The following is an 18,655-nucleotide window of genomic DNA, read 5'->3' as shown; positions in this document are numbered from 1 at the left end:
CCAATAATGGAATAGGCGCCATGGGTTAAAGTGATATCAATGCAGCTTTAACAGGAAGTGCAGGCCTTCCTCCTCTGGGCTTAAACTATTTGTTCAGTTTCACTCTCCTTTCTATATTCTGAGGTGCACCAGTCTTGAATAGCTTTTAATAAGCAGGGATTTAATGGATTTAAGGCATATCAGCATCCTCTGTAGTGGTAAACAGAAGACAGGACAGAGGCAATGGATACTTTACTATTTACTATAACTTTTCTTATTGCTCACTTGCAACATTTGTGAAAGAACAATAGAAAATGTGTCATTTATCAAATTTAGGCAGTTTTAGATTATCAGGAAGAATTTATATAAAGACTAGAAGATAAAGACTATAGTAACACATGAAGAAGCACTGAATAGCTGGATAATGACTCTCATTTAGTGGTTGAACCATCATACTGATCATTAAAAGTGACTTTAAAAGTATCACATGGGTCAAACACAGTTCACTTCTTAAATTGCTGAGTCACATGATTGTGAAAACGTGCAAAGCCAAAGAAACACTCACCATACTCAATAATTCCTTTTACCACAGAGAAAGAGAAAGAGAAAAAAACATGTTAAATGAGATAACAACCTACATTTACATTTGACATTTACATTTATTCATTTAGCAGACGCTTTTATCCAAAGCGACTTACAAATGAGGAAATACAAGCAAAGCGATATATCAAGCAGAGAACTATACAAGTAGTGATACCATACAAGATCTTTAATTGAGTTCTAGAAAAAGCAGAGTGTGCAGAGTAGAGGTGTAAGAGCCAGAGTAATTTCTTTCTTTCTTTTTTTTTTTTTTTAGGGGTTAGCTACGTGTTCACAGAAGAGGTGGGTCTTTAGCAGTTTTTTGAAGATAGTGACAGATTCTGTGCTCCAGATTGAGGTTGGAAGTTCATTCCACCACTGAGGGACAGGTAGTGTAACTAGAGTATATTTTTCGATTACTACAAGAAGTAATCAATGTATTCACACCGTATCTGAACAACTAACCACTGCCATTGTCAAAAGTACCATGTCTAGATTCGAGACTGATTTTCAAAATAAAAAGCCTACCGTCATCCTCCAAAAATGGTGGTGGCGCCAGGAAATGTCCAAAGACTGTTTTGTTGACCGAGCCGAGCGAGTTGGTGGCTACCAGTGTGTAGTTCCCGTTATTGAGGTGTGTAGGGTTTTCAAAATTTAGGCAGCCTTCCAGGTAGTCCTGGTAAAGCTCCATCTCAGTGTGGATGAATGGGGCCTGGATCTCGTGACCTTTGTAGAGCCACTGTAGTGTGGGATGAGGGAAACCTCGCACGGTGAACTCGATGCAAGTGTGGTGTCTGCGTTCAGGCTCCTCCAACTTTATAATCACTGGGGGAACTGATGGAGAGAGAGGAGGAGAATTACTGGGTAAATACAAATGTTCCTTTAGATCAGAGGGTATTCAATTAAAATTTATGAAGGTCCAGCGACACAAAATTTCCAGATTAGCAGCTGGAATTGGTGATGTCAAATACCTTTTAACCATTAAGCATTAGTGATAGGTTCATGACTATAAATAAATCAATTTGCCACATAAATTCAAAGTGGTTTGATTTTCTCAGTGGTGCTTCACATTATCAATTTTGACTACACACTCAGCACTGATGAGACACCTATTTTGAAGTGGAGAATAAATGCATACTTTTCTGTTAAAACTTTATCTTAATAACCTATGTTGTCACATCACTTATTAGACCAGAGAGGGAAAATGAAAGGCTGTGAAAACTATTTCCTTTCTTAGTGAGCTGCCTTCTGTTAAATAATTTCCATAAATGCATGTGATTGGATGAGACATAACAGAGGATCTGCTACAGAAGACATGATGGTTCGTGTTTAGAAAACTAGAGTTGCTGAACTACGAACAGGTTTTGTTTTTGCTTTGGGGTTTTTTTTCCACATGTTTACTGGCTCTGCTCCAGTAATTTTTCAAGTACTCAGTTTGGTTCCCTTAAATACTTTACTGGGTCTGCATTTGGATTGCACTCCACAATTTTATGACACCTGTTCTAAGCTATTAATTATATTACATAAACAATTATTATATGGACATTTCACTGCATAAAATATTAGACAATTTGAGTGCTGAGAATGATCAAAGTACAAAACATGTCATGGCAGTGATTTTGCTGGTTTCTTTTAAGAAACAGAAAGCACTAAATATCCCATTGGAAAAATGTTGGCAGGTAATTGTTATTACATCATCAAATAGAAGAACCAATCACATTCTAGCATATTGTTATCTTTGTTGTTACACTGCTTTACCAGGGAAAAACAGTAAGGGCATGTAGGTTTGGGGCTGTTTGGGGCATATTCATAGTATTTGGATTTCTCAAGCTGGTATATCATGATTTTTTTCTGCTGATACTGACCTACCCCTATCTTACTTTATCTCTGTTTCATTTCCTTTTCCTGTTTCCCAGCAACATCTAATCATGCAACATTACAATTTATTACATTATTTTCGTAAGTGTCCCTTTTAATTATAATCCTCAAGTGATGCTATGAAAAACACTGACTAATCTTCTAAGCCTCCTGAAATATGAGGAAGCATGTTAATACACCAACACATTTCTAAATTGATCTGCTTTAATACTTCTGCTTAGAATTTTGAAAATTTAAATTAATGGTGCAAACACAAATTAAATTTTAAGCTGGAATTAATATAGTGTACTCGCATATGCAGGTTCTTAACTGCAAGAGAAGAGATGAGGTTAGTCCCAGTGGACTCACAGATCACAGCCATTACTGGATAAAAAAAAAACAAAAAACTATCAAACCTTGAAAGAGTAATAAAATCCACCTTGTATTAAACCTTTCAACATTTTATCAGTCTAGCAAAGGAAAGCTTTTTCGGCTGAATATGCATCACTGAACAACGCTAAATTAGTTCTCCAATGGAAAGGGGTTGTTAAATCTAAGAATGTAATCTTGCTGTCACAAAATATACATTAGTGTTCATTTTTCAGATTAAGGCAGTGTGTGATCTGGCATCAAAATGAGAGAACATCATAGCTGCCAGTCGATCGCTCTCGCCCGCAACTGAATTGATTTGATGTTTTCTTTTTCAGAGGCTTAAACTGATGGGCTGATGATTGATATATGCCTCCCTTTGTGCAGGGATCTGCCCAGTACCAAGCAAATGATGCTCAGCTTAGGGATTTGAAATCAGTATGCTGCAGAATCCTTCACTCACTTTACACGCCCTCTCAACTATATGGGGTGTTATTTACAGAGTCCTGCTGAAGCTCCCAAATACACAGAGAGAGATCCATTTACCTCGTCCAAATGCACAATAGCTGCAGTATCCTTTTATGGATTTTTTTTTATAGCACAGCTCATCTCAGCTAAAAAGAAAATCTCTGGTTGTTGAGTAGCTGTAAGTGAAGGCAGACTTGCAGTATAATGTTCAAGGTGAACTAAAGTGGCCCTTTAGCGGAGAGTTTAAAATGTTTAAAAATCAAGATTACACCATAGATGTAGTGTTCCTGACCTGTTATCAGAAAAATAGTGGAAGGTCAGTAAGACCAAAAAACAAAGGCCCCCCCAACCCCACCCCAAATCTTGTTATTGTTTATGATACATAATACAAAGTAGAGCCAGATTCTAAAAAATGATGACATTAGGAAAAGTAGGGGGAAAAAATAAAACCTGCAACAATGTAGTCTATTGGTGTACAGACAACTGGTCCACTAGTGCCCCTACAAACAAAGGCTCTAATTTACAAAAGGGTTATGAGTATACAATGTGCAAACACCCAGAAAAAAATAGGCAATTTGGATGTTACTACACAATAAGCACAAAATAGTACAGGGTCTATACAAATAGATTAACTTGGAACCTTCAGTGTGATTTACTGCAGCCTGAAAGTCACTTTATGAAGACAAAATAAAACATTCTCAAAATGATGTCTCAGTATCTCAAAATTATGAAATATTACAACGTTAAAGTTGATTTCATATTTGATATTTGCCACATGTTTGCTCCCATGTTGCCAACAGCCATCATGCATATTGCCCAGGTCTGGCACAAACCATTTAAGAATGTACCCTAAGGACACACACACACACACACACACACACACACACACACACACACACCTGGAACCCTTAATATAACTATAACTCATTCTAATGTAATATTCAATATTGCTTACACATACAGACAGTCTTTTTCCCTTTCTTTTCTTTTTTGTGCACCTGACTTATCTTACTGACATCTTAGCAAGCTTGCACAAATGAAAGTAACTAAGATCTAGAGATACTCTACATATGAGAAAATGTCTGTAATTTGCCATAAATATATGTGAAAACTCAGCAGAAACAAACATTTTACAAAACTGGAAATATTAGCTTAACTGAAAGATGCGTAAGCTTGGGCCATCAGAGTTTGATCAAATAGATGAATTTCAGATAGTCCTACTGCATAATTTGTTCTGGATTACTACACCCCTCCTCAGCCCTAGACAGCTTCTCTGGTTGTCCCATAATGACGACAGGGCTGCCAGCAGCATTTAAATAGAGTTTTAAGAAACAGGTTTCTTTACACAGACCTTATGAACAGAACACACTCTTGTCAGCACTCTTTTATTTCGTTCATATCCTATTTTGAATAGTTTCTTAACACCTTGTCACCTTTAATCTGTGTTGTACTTGACAGCACTTATGCAGACATCTGGCAAGTTTCAGTATCTTTGAGAGCAGAACTCAGTATTGCTATTGAGAACCAAAAAGTAATCTCCATGTGGCATCATTTATAGTTATTCATTATTAAGCACCCATAACAAGATAACATGCCCTCCAATTGGACTAGCAATTGATCAGATTACACATGCAAATTACCGATCTTCATTTAAGATCTGCTCTGTGATGGACTGACATCCTATCCAGGGTGTATTCCTATCTCGCACCCATTGTTCCTGGAATAGGTTCTGGATCCACTGCAGCACTGATCATGATAAAGTGGTTACTGAAGATCCATCCATCCATTTTCCGTACCACTTATCCTACTGTGCATAGGGTCATGGGGGGCCTGGGGCCTATCCCAAGGAACTCGGGGCACAAGGCGGGGGACACCCTGAACGGGGTGCCAACCCATCGCAGGGCACAATCGCACACAGATTCATACACTATGGACAACTTGGAAATGCCAGTCAGCCTACAATGCATGTCTTTAGACTGGGGGAGGAACCCAGAGTACCTGGAGAAAAACCTTGAAGCATGTCGAGAACATGCAAACTCTGCCCACACAGGGTGGAGGCAGGATTCGAACCATGGAGGTGCGAGGCAAATGTGCTATCCACTAAGCCACCGTGCATTACTGAAGATGAATGGGAGGTTTCAAGTTTGAATCCCAAGGATTCCTCAAGACAGCATAACTGGCCCTGATCTCTGGCCAGGAAAGATCATTCTCTCTCCTCTGTCAATCAGAGATTATCACGAGAGTGAGATTGTCACTTGATAATTGTGGGAGTCTGCTTATTTATACTGTACTCAGCATTGGTGCTCTACTCCTAGTATGTTTAGCTGCCCTATGTGGTCACAGGAGCAGCAGTTTGAAAAGATGCAGTGGTTGGTCAGGTGACACAGAGTGAAATGCTCCTGAGGTTTGATTTCCATTTGTTGATACATCTGCTTTGTTGATACATCCATAATATGTCATCAGTTATTGAAAAATGACATGAGAAATACAATCGACTTTTCATTTGAAGTAGAAATGACGCATAAGGACAGATGACAGAACTATCAATTGTAGTGATTTTGGCTTGAATGAAAAGGTTACAGTTTTTCCTGTTCATCATGTTCGTATTCAGAGGAAACACAGCATGAACCCAGTAGACCATTAGGGACTTGCGGAAAATGAGAAATCATGATCGCCTATCTGTCTTTAAGTGTGTGTGTGTGTAATAGCTTGCCCCACATCATTCTTATTATGCCATCAATGAGACCTCGAGATATAATGCATTGTTCAGACCTAATAGTTTCATTGTCGCACTATTGATACATAGCCATAACTGCTTAAGATAATTCCTAATTACAGACATCCCAGCACCTTTGGGAGTTGAAGCTGCTGCATGTCATGTAATCATACACTTCAGTCACTCATATCTAAAACTGTCATTCCACAATCATTCCTTAACAAGGAAAGCAATAGCACTCTGCATTGTGTTGTCACAGCTAAACATCCTGAGCGCGCCTCCTTGGGTCGGAGCTGTCATTTCATTTTACCGTCAACGTCGTTCATCAGGGTGGCGATTAAACTAAATGGCTTCCTCTATGCCACGGCTTAAATTCATGTGCTATTTATTAAACATAATGTCTCCTGAGCAGCACACTCTTGCTTTAGTGCCTGAAATGTCTTTGGTGGTGAGAGATACTAGCTCTTATGGAAACTACTGCCAGACTGGACACTCAGTAGGGTCACATCCTGGGCTCAGCTCTCCGGCACACGTAGTGTACAGTGTGTTACTGAAAGCCCGCTACTTATAATGGAGCATTTCCCAAAATGGAACATCTATTTCTGTAATTAAATTCCAACCAGTGTCTTTCTTTTCACCTTCCCTGCCTACTAAGTGTTTCTGATTACACTTACATAAAAGCTTCGGGGTGCTTTCTTGTTAATTGGCTTATCAGTTCATTTGCCATCTTGTCTCCATTTTAAGATAAGATGTACCTTTATTGATCCCCCATAGGGGAAATTAACATTTTGAATAATTCGTTTTTAAACTTCTTGAAGTTGGAACCGTGTGAGGTTTTTTCTATACATACAGTTTGAATCAAAGCATTTCACAGAGTCGGTTCACTCGCAAGGGCGGCATGGTAGCACAGCAGGTAACATTGCTGCCTCACACAGCCAGGGTTCCTGGTTCAAGCCTGAGCTTGGATTACTGTTTGTGGAGTTCTGTATGTTCTCACCATATCTGAAGGTGTGGGGGCTTAATTTGGTTCCCTCACACCTCCTAAAACCTGCTAATAGGTGAATTGGTTAGTCTGAATCATCACTAGGTGTGAATGGGTATGTGATGGACTGGTGTTGGGTTCAAGGTGTATTCAGAGAATAGACTTAAGAACCATGACTAGGATAAAGTAGTTATTAAAGATGAATGAATGGGCTCAGTTTCAAAAATAACATACTGCACAAAAATGGACAACGTTCCCTTATTTTATTATATATTTTGCATAAAAATCAGAAAAGGGATGTTTGTTCTTTGCTCAACAATTACTGGTGGTACATAGTAATTGATATATTAAAAGTTTTTCTTTATCTCATATAATATGGCCTATCTAATTTACACTGGAATGGCAAATAATTAATCATTGTGTTTCGATTAAAGGCACTTAAACCACTCGATTCCTTACTAATATTTTAAAAAGTCATTAAGAGTATTAAACGGTGATCAGACACTAAGTAGATATTGTAAAGACGACGTCGTCAGCAGTGTTGGAATCCAGCCCATTTCATCTAATCTTGATTTCCACATTATGTGGCAGTGTAGAATAAAGTGAATAATCTCCTGTGCTTTTTATTTGTAAATCTGGTTCCAATCCAGTGTCAGATAACTGAAAATTGTGGTAGTGATAATGGTGAGGCAATTTCTTTGCCATTACCTCAATTCAAGCAATTTACATGAGTGCCATAAAAAAAGAAGTAAGCAGCACACAGGTTTAAAATAAAAATGCAAACTCTAGCCAACAAACTGTGGGAAGAGGAAGAAATGAACATTTTACAGGCTAATGCAAGAAACTGAGTAGGAGATGCATTGCTAATCATCATTCATTCATTAACCGCTTTGTACTAGTCGGGGTCGCAGTGGATCTAGCGCCTATTCTGGGCATGTGACAGGAATACACTCTGGATGGGACGCCAGTCCATGGCAGGGCACCACACATACACACATTCACAACTAGGGGCAATTTGGAGTGTCCAAGCTACCTGCCAGAAGGTGTCTGTGAGGTGAGAGGAAATTGGAGAACCCAGAAAAGTGACACATGCTCAGGATCAAACAAGGGACCCTGGAGCTGTTCCAATGATTCCTATAGATATTGAAACATAGTATGTGCTGCACTGTTGCTATCTACTAGAATACGGCAATGCAACAACCACATTAGCAGCCTGAGATTCAACTGTAAAGTATTTGGTGATGCCTTTCACAAAACCAGCCATGTTACTGTAGTCATAAATTTCTGCATATTGCAGTTGTTGTAAATGTTAGTATACAGTGGTGCTTGAAAGTTTGTGAACCCTTTAGATTTTTTTACACGTCAGGCATAAATATGACCTAAAACATCGTCATAAATCTCCTTTGTTCATGCCATAATGCACTTCCACAATCATGTGTTGTGAATATCAGACTTGGATAGATCACTGTACTTTAAATAAAACAAGGTGCTCCCTCAGACCTGAATGTCATCCCATTGATTGAAAACAATTGACTCTAATTTCACCTTCAAATTAAACTGCTAAAACTAGAGATTCACATATTGTTGCTACTCACAGATATGTAATATTGGATCATTTTCCTGAATAAATAAATGACCAAGAATAATATTTTTGTCTCATTTGTTTAACTAGGTCCTCTCAATCTACTTTGAGGACTTGTGTGAAAATCTGATAATGTTTTAGATCATATTTATGCAGATATATAGACAATTGTAGCAACACTGTATATGCACTGACAGTATTTTCATTGAGACTAATTCCTATAAACTGCCAGAAAGTCATTTGAATGGGATACATATACAGATGAACAGAAATATTCATAAACCAATATGAATGATTTACTGCTACTGACACATTTAATTCCCTAACACAGTGGTTAAAGTAACTATCACAGTAGCCCAATAATGATAAAGCAAAGTAGAGATGGCTATTTAGTAGAGATGTGCTTCCTTTGAGCAGCTACTTATAGTAATTCTTCATCTCCCAAACCAGTGGAAAGGTAACATGGTTCTTGTTTTGCTGTTGTGCTGGTGGAAAAGAGGCAATGAAATCTGTATCCAGCACAATTTCCATGAACAAAGAGAACTGGTAGAACTTTGTTTGTCTTGAGTGTTTAACTCTGTTTGTTCTGTTCCAATTTACCGAAATTAAAATGATTTCTCAACTTTTTGTCACTACTGAATTTCTCAAATACCATGTGTATATTTTGGTAGTATTTCTGGCATGGGCCAATAAGGCATACAATTTCTCTGTAATGAACAGGACATAAGAGTAAGTGTGAATTTCACTGTTACCCTTTAAACCAGACACTTTATCCTGACACATTTCCCGAATCATCTTCTCAGACAGTTTTATTTTACTTTCTAATCCAGTGTATTTATAGTAACTACTGTTATCAGTCTGTGGTGCAGATTTTTTTTTTATCACATTAATTTTAGCCCATAATATCATCACTGTGCCAATGCACCTACCAGTCCTAAACTTGGATTGTAGTTACAGACCGTTTGCTAAAGATTTCCACCAGCTAATCTCAGATGACTCTGTGGTCTCCTAATGCATGTAATTATACAGCTGCTTGTCACAACAACTGACTCCTGTGCATATCCTCTGCTTTCCCAAATGGACCCCATCTTTAGAGATGTGTGTAAAAAAAAAACAGTCTCGGGAATGAAACCACTGTGAATCTAAATCTCTACACTGCAGACTGATAACAGTAGTTACTAAATACACCAGATTAAAAAGTAAAAGAAAACTGTTTGAGACGAAGATTTGGAAAGTTATGGAAGGTAGTAAACAAACACATTCAAGCATTGGCCAATGCAATCGTTTGGCAGGTAAAAAACATCTGCTTTGAGCAGAGGTTTATTGCTGGAAGCATCCCTGAGTTTTAAGAGTTTGTGCTATTATGCGGCAGTTATTATGCCGTGTAATTTTATGCTGTCTATTCTTGTGATGGTAAATATTGGACACTGTAATTTATGTCTTTTGCAGTTTAACTGAGATTATATGAATGCAAAACAGTTTTGTAGAATTTTTATGAATTCGCCAAGAGGATGTGTGACGAAAAAAAAACAAAAAAAAAACAGTAGCATTTTCTCATTAAGTAGAGAAAAGCACAATGCTAAGTCTGAGTTGATTTCATATAATAATTACAATCTCTTGGGACTGTTTGAATATAATAATACTTCTAAAGCTATTAACATTTTGACATCTTGAATTAAATATTATAATGCCAATAAAATGATTTCTCTGAAGGCACCTAGCTCAGAAATGCTCAATTCATTATGAATACACCAAACGGGAGAGGGGCACTTACATTGCACAGCCAGCTGAAGAGACATGTTGGTCATGCCGACCACGTTCGCAGAGATGCAGGTGAGGATGAAGCCATTGTCGTCCCGGCTTACGTTGACGAGAGTGAGGTTGATGGAGTGAATGTTCGGCCAGTAAACGTTTGACTAGAGGGTGGAGAAAGAAAATGTAAGATAGCACAATAGGGTTATCAATATATGTGTATATGAGCATCTCTGAGCTCTATGAGCATGTAGCAAGTGAGTGGCCTTCACCTGGTGTGTGTTGATAGAGTGAAGTCCTTTCACGGTCCAGTCCACATCAGGTAATGGAGAACCTGAACCATTACAGCTGACTGTGATGTTGTCTCCCTCCATCACCGTCAGGTTACTGTGAGTTACGTTGATATCAGGGGGGTCTGAATTGGAAAGTAGACAAGATCAAGCTCAGTGTTAGGATTCTTGTAAGAATAATCTAGACACTAGGGGATCATGTTCTGCTTCCAAGAGAACGCTAGCACAGTTCAACTGTAGTGACAAACTCTGAATCGACCCAAAAAATGTAGGAAAGGAACCAAACTTCCCATGTATTTTGGGTTGTGAGTGACATTTATTGTGCAAACGCAACCGTGACTTGCAAACCAAAGAATAGAGCTGTAACCCTGCAGAAATGTCATGTGTTCTGGATATTTGGGCCATCGAACAAAAGGAGAATATAAAAGCTGGATCCAATAGACAAAATGATTTAAACTAGCTGTTTATGTAATGATCTCATTATTCCATGTTATCCATGTATGGGTTATGCCCCAAAGCCATTTTTGCTTTCCACTTGGTTTATTTATGGTCAGTGTGAAACCAAACCAAAATAAACAGCAAACAAAGCAAAAGTATTCATGTCACTCTTATTCAGATTTGGCAAGTAGACTAATAGATATAAAAGCACCCAGAAATATTAGCTAGTGCACTGCAATGGCACATGTAGGATCTCATAATTATAATGAGCAAGATTTTAGACATGACATGGTAATTGTGGATTAAAGATGTAAACTGGATTGAGCAAGTGAGTTCTGGCTAAAAATAAATCTTATCTACAATATGGTAATATGATCCCATTATGATGATCAATTGTCACAGTATATTTTTCACAGTATTAGCAGTTAATTTATAACAGTTCAACTGTTACTTACTGTGATGTTTCCTTTTTTTGTACATTTCATATATTGTGAAAATACCTTCAATTATTATAATATTGTATTGTATTGTATTGTATTGTATTGTATCACCATATCGCTCACCCCAAATACCACCTATTTAGCAGATAAGGCCATCTTGGTTAAGAGTTGCACTTAAAACTGCATGAGCATGAACTTTCGGTGGTACACATTTTGTACAGACTGGTACACTTTAAGCCATACCTCAAGGGTGAGATTAAAGCTAGCCAGATTAAGTTTTTTTTTTTTAAATCAGTTCCTTTCCACACCGTCTACAGAGTGACTCATTTTCGATATACAGTTTTCATATGCAACCACTGTAACAGTTTGCCGACTATTAGAGGTGCCTATAAGGGGTTTATACCACAGTGAGCGATGTTCATTGTACGCAGGCGGATCTTGTTGGCGCCGGTCTTGCAGTAGAGCTGCTGTTTGTGTAAACCTGCTTCCCCTCTCTGCTGCCACAGCTGGATCCAGCGAATCTCACAGCCACAGCTAAACACAATCCCCTCTAGCCGCCTGCACACAGTCAGGCCAAGCAGAGAACAGATAGAAAACATGGTTACATTACACTGTTACTTTATGATGATAGTGTGCAACATGTTACATAAGTAAGGAATAAAACAAGCTTTGGGGAGTGCTGTTATAGGAAAATAATCAACGACGTGGTGGTGTGATCCAGCCCAGAACGTACTGTTACCGTTACCACCCCATAAATAAAGTCTCCTCATGGAAAACTTTACCGTATCTATAATTAACTGTGTTCTTTGTTAAATAACAACAAATTTATTTCATCAGCGTGTCCACCATGCAATTACCTGAAAATGAGCCATTAAAATAAAAATTATAACATGTTAGAATGAGTGCATTTATATAAAACTGGGAATTAATTTGTAGCCAGAACTATTGTCTGAGCCATGCTGTAAAAAAAAAAAAAATCAACACCTTCTGACATTAAATTATCCAACACATGCACACATAAATGTGAATTATGTTTTGGGGGTTTTTTTTGTTGTTTTTTTTTTAAAGAAAGAACAAAAAGGTCACACCAGACTACTCAACAATGAGTTGTTCTGAAACCACCCAAACCATTAGAGACTCTGAAGTACTTTGATTTTATGCGCCTGCACTAATAGAAGACAAAACCATTTCATCTTTGGCTTAGAAGTCAACAAAACAAGTGTGAAAAGCAGGACAGAGAATAATTTGGAAATAAAAAGGGTCTAGACACTAATTCAGTTACCTATTACAAGTATGATATTACATTGATAAAAGGTCTATAAACATAAATATTTTCTTTATTTTACTGGTTATAGTATATTGGCTCCCTTGATGATTTGCAATATTCTATTATCATTCATTCTGCTGTGTCCAATGTTCTATTGTATAATAAATAAGAGTAATTTCCAAGAAAGCACACTGAACAAATAAACAAGTATTTGGACAGTGACTACATCAGTAATTACTGACCTAGAAATTATTAGCATCACAATAGCAGACTTCAACATTGCGACAACAAACAGTACAAACTGCACTGTATATCATTTTACATGGGCTTTCATCTTAGCATGATGCCCTTCTGGTAATCTCTATGCTTGGGACTGAAAACAGTACTTCACTGTATGTTTTTAAACCTTCCATCATTTCACAAACCCTTTCATACAATCTGAACGAATCTGTAGTGTGCCATTTGCTTGATTTAGCCTGCCGACATAGTCTAAAGAACCCAGGCTTTGAAGTGAGCTTGCAGGTTTCTGTGCATTTTCTTTTGTCTTCTTTTGCAACCACTGGAACAACTCTTAAGACACAACATTGCAATGGTGGGATCAGATTAACATTTCTGCCCCTTTGGTTTTGAACTGGTAATGGGAAAATTAGGCATAATTTGAAATAAAACAGAGGTAAAGGATGAAAAGAGATCACTGGACTAGACAAAAAAAATGGTAAAATTGCAACAATCAATCACCTGTCTTCAAAATAAATGCGTTTTATTAAAGTACAGGCGGGTAATTCTTTGTGTGCTAGAAATTCTTGGTTCGGTACGATAAAATAATTTATTCAAATAAAACATTTTTAAATGGGAGAGCCAATAAAATTCTTCTACATTTAAAGACAAATGAAAAACTAAGTACAATAGGGCTATACACACAGTGTTCAATAAAAACAAGGGTCCTCTAAGGATAACTGCTTCTCAGACCAGGAACAGATAACTGCACTGAATGACATGTTCTGTTGGGTAAGTCATATTTTTCCAGTGACCACTTTTGGAGACGTGCCCAAGTATAACAGGGGTAATACTGAGAAATGATTTTTCTGGCAGTGCTCCATGCTTCAAGCTGAAGGCACAGACCAGGACAATGGCAATATGGTGATATATTTTCAGTACATTGTGCACATAATGCGCACTCCCTGAACACACCTGTACATTTGTACGGTCATGCAATTATCCTATCAGCCAATCATCTGGCTGGAGCACAATGCATAAAATCATGCAGATACAGGTCAATTAATGTTCACATCCAACATCAGAATGGGGAAATAATGTGATTTTAGTAACTTTGAAACTGGTATGGTTACTGATGTCAAATGGGCTGGTTTGAGTATTCCAGAAAGTGCTGATCTCCTCGGATTTTCATGCATAGCAGTTTTTAGAGTTGGCGTGAAAAACACCCAGTGAGTGAATTTTGCTGGTGGAAATGCCTTTTTGATGAGAGAGGAGAATGGCTGACAAGAAGGCTACTGTAAGCTGACTCAAATAACCACTCTTTACAACCATGGTGAGTAGAAAAGGATCACAGATTGCAGAAAATATTGAACCTTGAAGCAGAAAAGCAGAAGACCACTTTGGGTTCCACTCATGTCAGCCAAAAACAGTAGTCTGATGGGCACAGGCTCAGCAAAACTGGACAGTTGAAGATTGGAAAAATGTTGCTTGGTCTATGTCCTATTTAAGGCCATATCTCAGACCCATTTTTCCCCCTCACATATATCTTCAATAATATATTTGGATAAACTCTCACAAACACTAAACACATTGGTCGTTTTTTGTGTAGCATTTGGACTTGGCTATTGAACCTCCTAGAGTGAGCTTGAGTATTCTGATGGCAGTTTTAGCCATCGGGGCGCATCATCAAATCCTGCAGATGTGAACGTGCATATAGTGCCTAAGAGCTTAGAGCACTGACAGGGCCTCTTCTGTCAGGAAAGATAAAATGGACTGTGCCGGATTCAGGCGGGGCTAAGAGTGCAGGTGGGGACTTTATCAGCGATTCTCATGCTGAGCTTCACTGAAATAATTACAAACAAACTGCAACACCCACCTGGTAAATAAGCCTAATTCACTGTGACTGATGGCAGCTTCAGGTTGGGCAAAAGAAAAAGTAAAAAAATAAAAAAATTAAAAAAATAAAAAATTTAAAAAACCCTACTTTCAACATCTTACTGCAAAGTCTGGCACATATTTTCCACTCAAATGACTTATTTTTAAAAACTGAGGAAATAATACTGCTAATTTTTCAAACAGCCATACATTCCTGCAAAGAACTGAACATAAACACAGATTTTATTTAAATGTAACCCACCAGCAATAAAAATAAGGCTGTAATTACAGAAGCTATGAGGACACAGGGGTTTGGACCTCAGTAGCTTTAGAAAGGTTTTATCATCTCCAGTTGTCAATTTTAATATTGAAACCCCAACATTCTTATAATGTAGTGGCTATGATATGATAATGTATAGACTATGTAAAACAAAAACCAAAAAAAAAAAAGTTGCATTTCAATACTCAATCAGAGCAAATCTGACATGCAGTATATAGACAAAGGTTTTTTTTGGTTGACTGGACCATCACACCCATACGTTCTTGTTGAACATCCCATTCCACATATTTTCCACCCCCTTTTGCTGTTATAATAACCTCCACTCTTCTGAGAAGGCTTTCCACTAGATTTTGGAGTATGGCTGTGAGGATTTGTGCTCATTCAGTCACAAGAGCAGTAGTGAGGTCATCCAGTTCCAGTTCATCCAAAATGTGCTCTGTGGGGTTGAGGTCAGGGTTCTGTGCAGGCCACTCAAGTTCTTCCACTCCAACCTTGGCAAACCATGTCTTCATGGGGCTCGCTTTGGGCATTGGGGCATTGTCATGCTGGAACAGGTTTGGCCCCTTTAGTCTCAGTAAATGGAAAGCTTAAATCTATAGCATACGAAGACATTGGTGTACAATTGTGTGCTTCAAACTTTGTGACAGCAGTTTGGAGAAGAACAACATATGGGGGTGATAGTCAGGTGACAACATACCTTTGGCCATATAGTATAGATTTGATATAAACATTTGAGTTTATGCAAGAATATACAATATAAATACGATTGATTATGAGGGCAATTGTCCATTTGTAAAATGCAGACTACTTGTATCATTGCAAGCCAAATCAGCTTGCTAGTTGCAGTAACGTTAATGTGCCCTGTTTTAGCTGCAGGATACATGGCACTTTTAATATATAATTTTCCAGTAATAAGTGAGGAGAGAAACCGAGGACAAGCACACACAGAGAAAGAAAAGGAGGTAACTGTAAATTAAAACATTTGACTCAATAAAATAATACAGTCTAACTTGAGTCAGAACAGTTTATGTATGGAATGGAAGTAAGCCTGTGCCGAGTGACGGCTAAACAAGTTACCGTAGTAACAGCTCTCAGAACTTAAAAAAAATAAATTAAAATTTGTTGATTTATTATATGCAAATCATAGTAAGACTAGTATTCCCACACTTGAACATGACTGAACTTTTAAACATGTTGGGTTATGTGACCTCCTACATTAATACCACATTTATTGTACCTAGCATAGATGAGATTGTTCTAGAAATGTGTCTGCTGAGCTGAGCTGGTTGAAACTGTTTGGGTGAGTAAGGCATTGTGTGCTTTTTTGAATAGGCTAGGCATGATATCTGTCCAGCCTATACAAAAAGCATCCTATGTGCTTAAGTAGCGTAGGTTATGCGAACATTAAAAATTTGAAACAAAAAACAACAAAAAAAAACATTTCACAATATTGCCTAGGCTATGGCAACACTATGGCTGACCTGAGCGCACAACAGCTATTAAAAATTAGCAAAAGGTGCCGTGAATTGTGCTCACACAAAGGTATTTGCTAGCATAAAGAGTCTGTCATGAGTGAGAGTGAGCACTTCATGTCTGCAAGCACTGAGCACTGTCATTCGCAATCTTTATTTTATTAGTATTCTGACCATTTGTGTTTAAATAAAAAGTAAAACAAGTTACTTAAAAATGACATGAAACATGTGTTTTTGCAATGATTTTGTACCACCAAAAATGCATATTTTTATAGTAATTTGCTATTATTATTGTTGCTGTTGTATTGTTATTGTTGTTGTTGTTGTTGTTATTTATTTATTTATTTACTTACTTACTTATCTATTTCTTTTCTGGAAATAAAAAAAAAGGTAAACTGAAGGGGAAAAAACATGGCCTTCACGCCTGTTGAAGTCTGCATTAACCTCCTCCTACCAGTATAGTTTAACAATCTACCATGGATATTTTAATCACAAAATAAGATGATTCTTTTACCTTCAAAGGCCTAAATGGAAGTCTAAGATAATAGCTAATTAAGTGGTAATTGATGTAGTACACATTCAGCATTGTGGTATAATAAATATTATTATAATTATTATTATCACAATAATAATAAAAGTAGATCACGTTTGTGCAATGTTGACCTCGGTTACGTTTCTGCAAAGTGGACCTCGCTAAAATTTTGATCCTTGTTCCGGCCCTGAATACATAGAAGAAATTTTGTAATTATCATGTTGTGACTGCCTTGCATGAGAATGTTAATTCACCAGGAGCTGCATTGTTTTACTAATTCCGGCATGGCACGATGACAGCGCCTCCCTCAATGATCTACGAACAAACTGCTTGCTTTATTTAACCACAGAGTGCACAAATATTCATGACAAACAAGAAAATGAGGTCAGGCTCTCACCAGACAAAACCAATACATTTCACTGCCATGTCTTAATTAAGTAGCTCAAATGCATCGCTTGCTTATGGCCGTGTGATGAAGCTCTAAGATCTGATGCAAATACACATTTATATGGGTGAGCCATAGTGCTGATGGTGCTTGTACAACCAGCAAATTGCCTGTGTTGTAATCATGCATAGTAAATTGTCCTTAATCAGCAAGCTGTTGGGCTAGAAATCTAAGGATGACCACTGCAATATGACTAAGGAAAAGTATATGAAATTAATAACAGACTGAAGCAATGTGTGCATCTGCAGAAAGGCTATGTAATAAATCGCAGACAGCAATTGAAACTGCAATTGTCCCCTATGCTGTTAATTAATGGAAGAATTATATTTAGACATATGGACGCTGCGGTACAATCAAACATCTCTAATTGGAAAAGGCACTATTTGTCAAATGCTAAACAATCACAGTAATTTGTGGGACATGTGCTGCTCAGCATCTTGACCTCTGATATCTGTCTCGAATGTTCTGCAAAAGATATGACACATTGCAGGTTCACACATCCTGACCAAATCACAGGATCTTCCAAGGACTACATGGTGACTGTGAAGTCAAACGTGCTAATTACTGCAAATCCCGCCAACTGTTTTACTCATCATGATTGTCTAAAGTTCTTACAGTAGTGCATGAGAAAGATGTTTGAAGCTGTATGATAGAAACCTGATAAAAACACAAGTCAGAGACCTAAAGAACTTACAGTTCGACCAGCTGAAGGTTCTTGAAGAGCTGCCAGGAGAGCGTTGTAAGTGGGTTCTTGGACAGATTTCTGTAAGAGAAGACAAACAATAATAATTAGAGTATGCTCAACAGTGGGGTGTTGAGATGGAGCCCAACATAAAGTGGAGTTACTGTTGTGCTTTATTCCTCAGCAATCTTTACAATTTCACCCCCTTTATATATTCCCTATCATACAACAGTTACCAATCAGAGATCGTAAAGACTGACATGCTTCTTCCGAGACACATAAATCCAGCCAACCACATCTTTTCTAACTGTTGCTCATGTTGCATCACAGTGTAGAGGAAACTGCTATCCCTTTTCTGCATACATGATCTTACAGATGTCCACGATTGGATATTGTCACTTTGATTGACAGGGGAGAGAGCTTATGCCATCCCA

The 18,655-nt window shown here is 37.8% G+C and overlaps 1 protein-coding gene across 2 annotated transcripts in view; it reads right to left on the bottom strand.

The window, feature by feature from the left end:
• Positions 1-752: 752 nt before the first annotated feature.
• LOC128613375 (NT-3 growth factor receptor-like) overlaps positions 753-18,655 on the bottom strand; it is an 81,059-nt gene continuing 63,156 nt past the window's right edge. For both annotated transcript variants that reach the window (XM_053634082.1, XM_053634083.1), the window contains 5 exons: positions 18,234-18,302; positions 11,856-12,010; positions 10,557-10,699; positions 10,307-10,448; positions 753-1,392 (listed from right to left, as the gene is read on the bottom strand). In XM_053634082.1, coding sequence (XP_053490057.1) covers positions 1,019-1,392; positions 10,307-10,448; positions 10,557-10,699; positions 11,856-12,010; positions 18,234-18,302 — 883 coding nt within the window. In that variant the 3' untranslated portion in view covers positions 753-1,018. The remainder of the gene's footprint in view (positions 1,393-10,306; positions 10,449-10,556; positions 10,700-11,855; positions 12,011-18,233; positions 18,303-18,655) is intronic.

This window comes from Ictalurus furcatus, chromosome 10 (assembly GCF_023375685.1).
Source record: "Ictalurus furcatus strain D&B chromosome 10, Billie_1.0, whole genome shotgun sequence".
NCBI lineage: Eukaryota > Metazoa > Chordata > Actinopteri > Siluriformes > Ictaluridae > Ictalurus > Ictalurus furcatus.
This window is presented reverse-complemented; position numbering and strand designations above follow the sequence as displayed.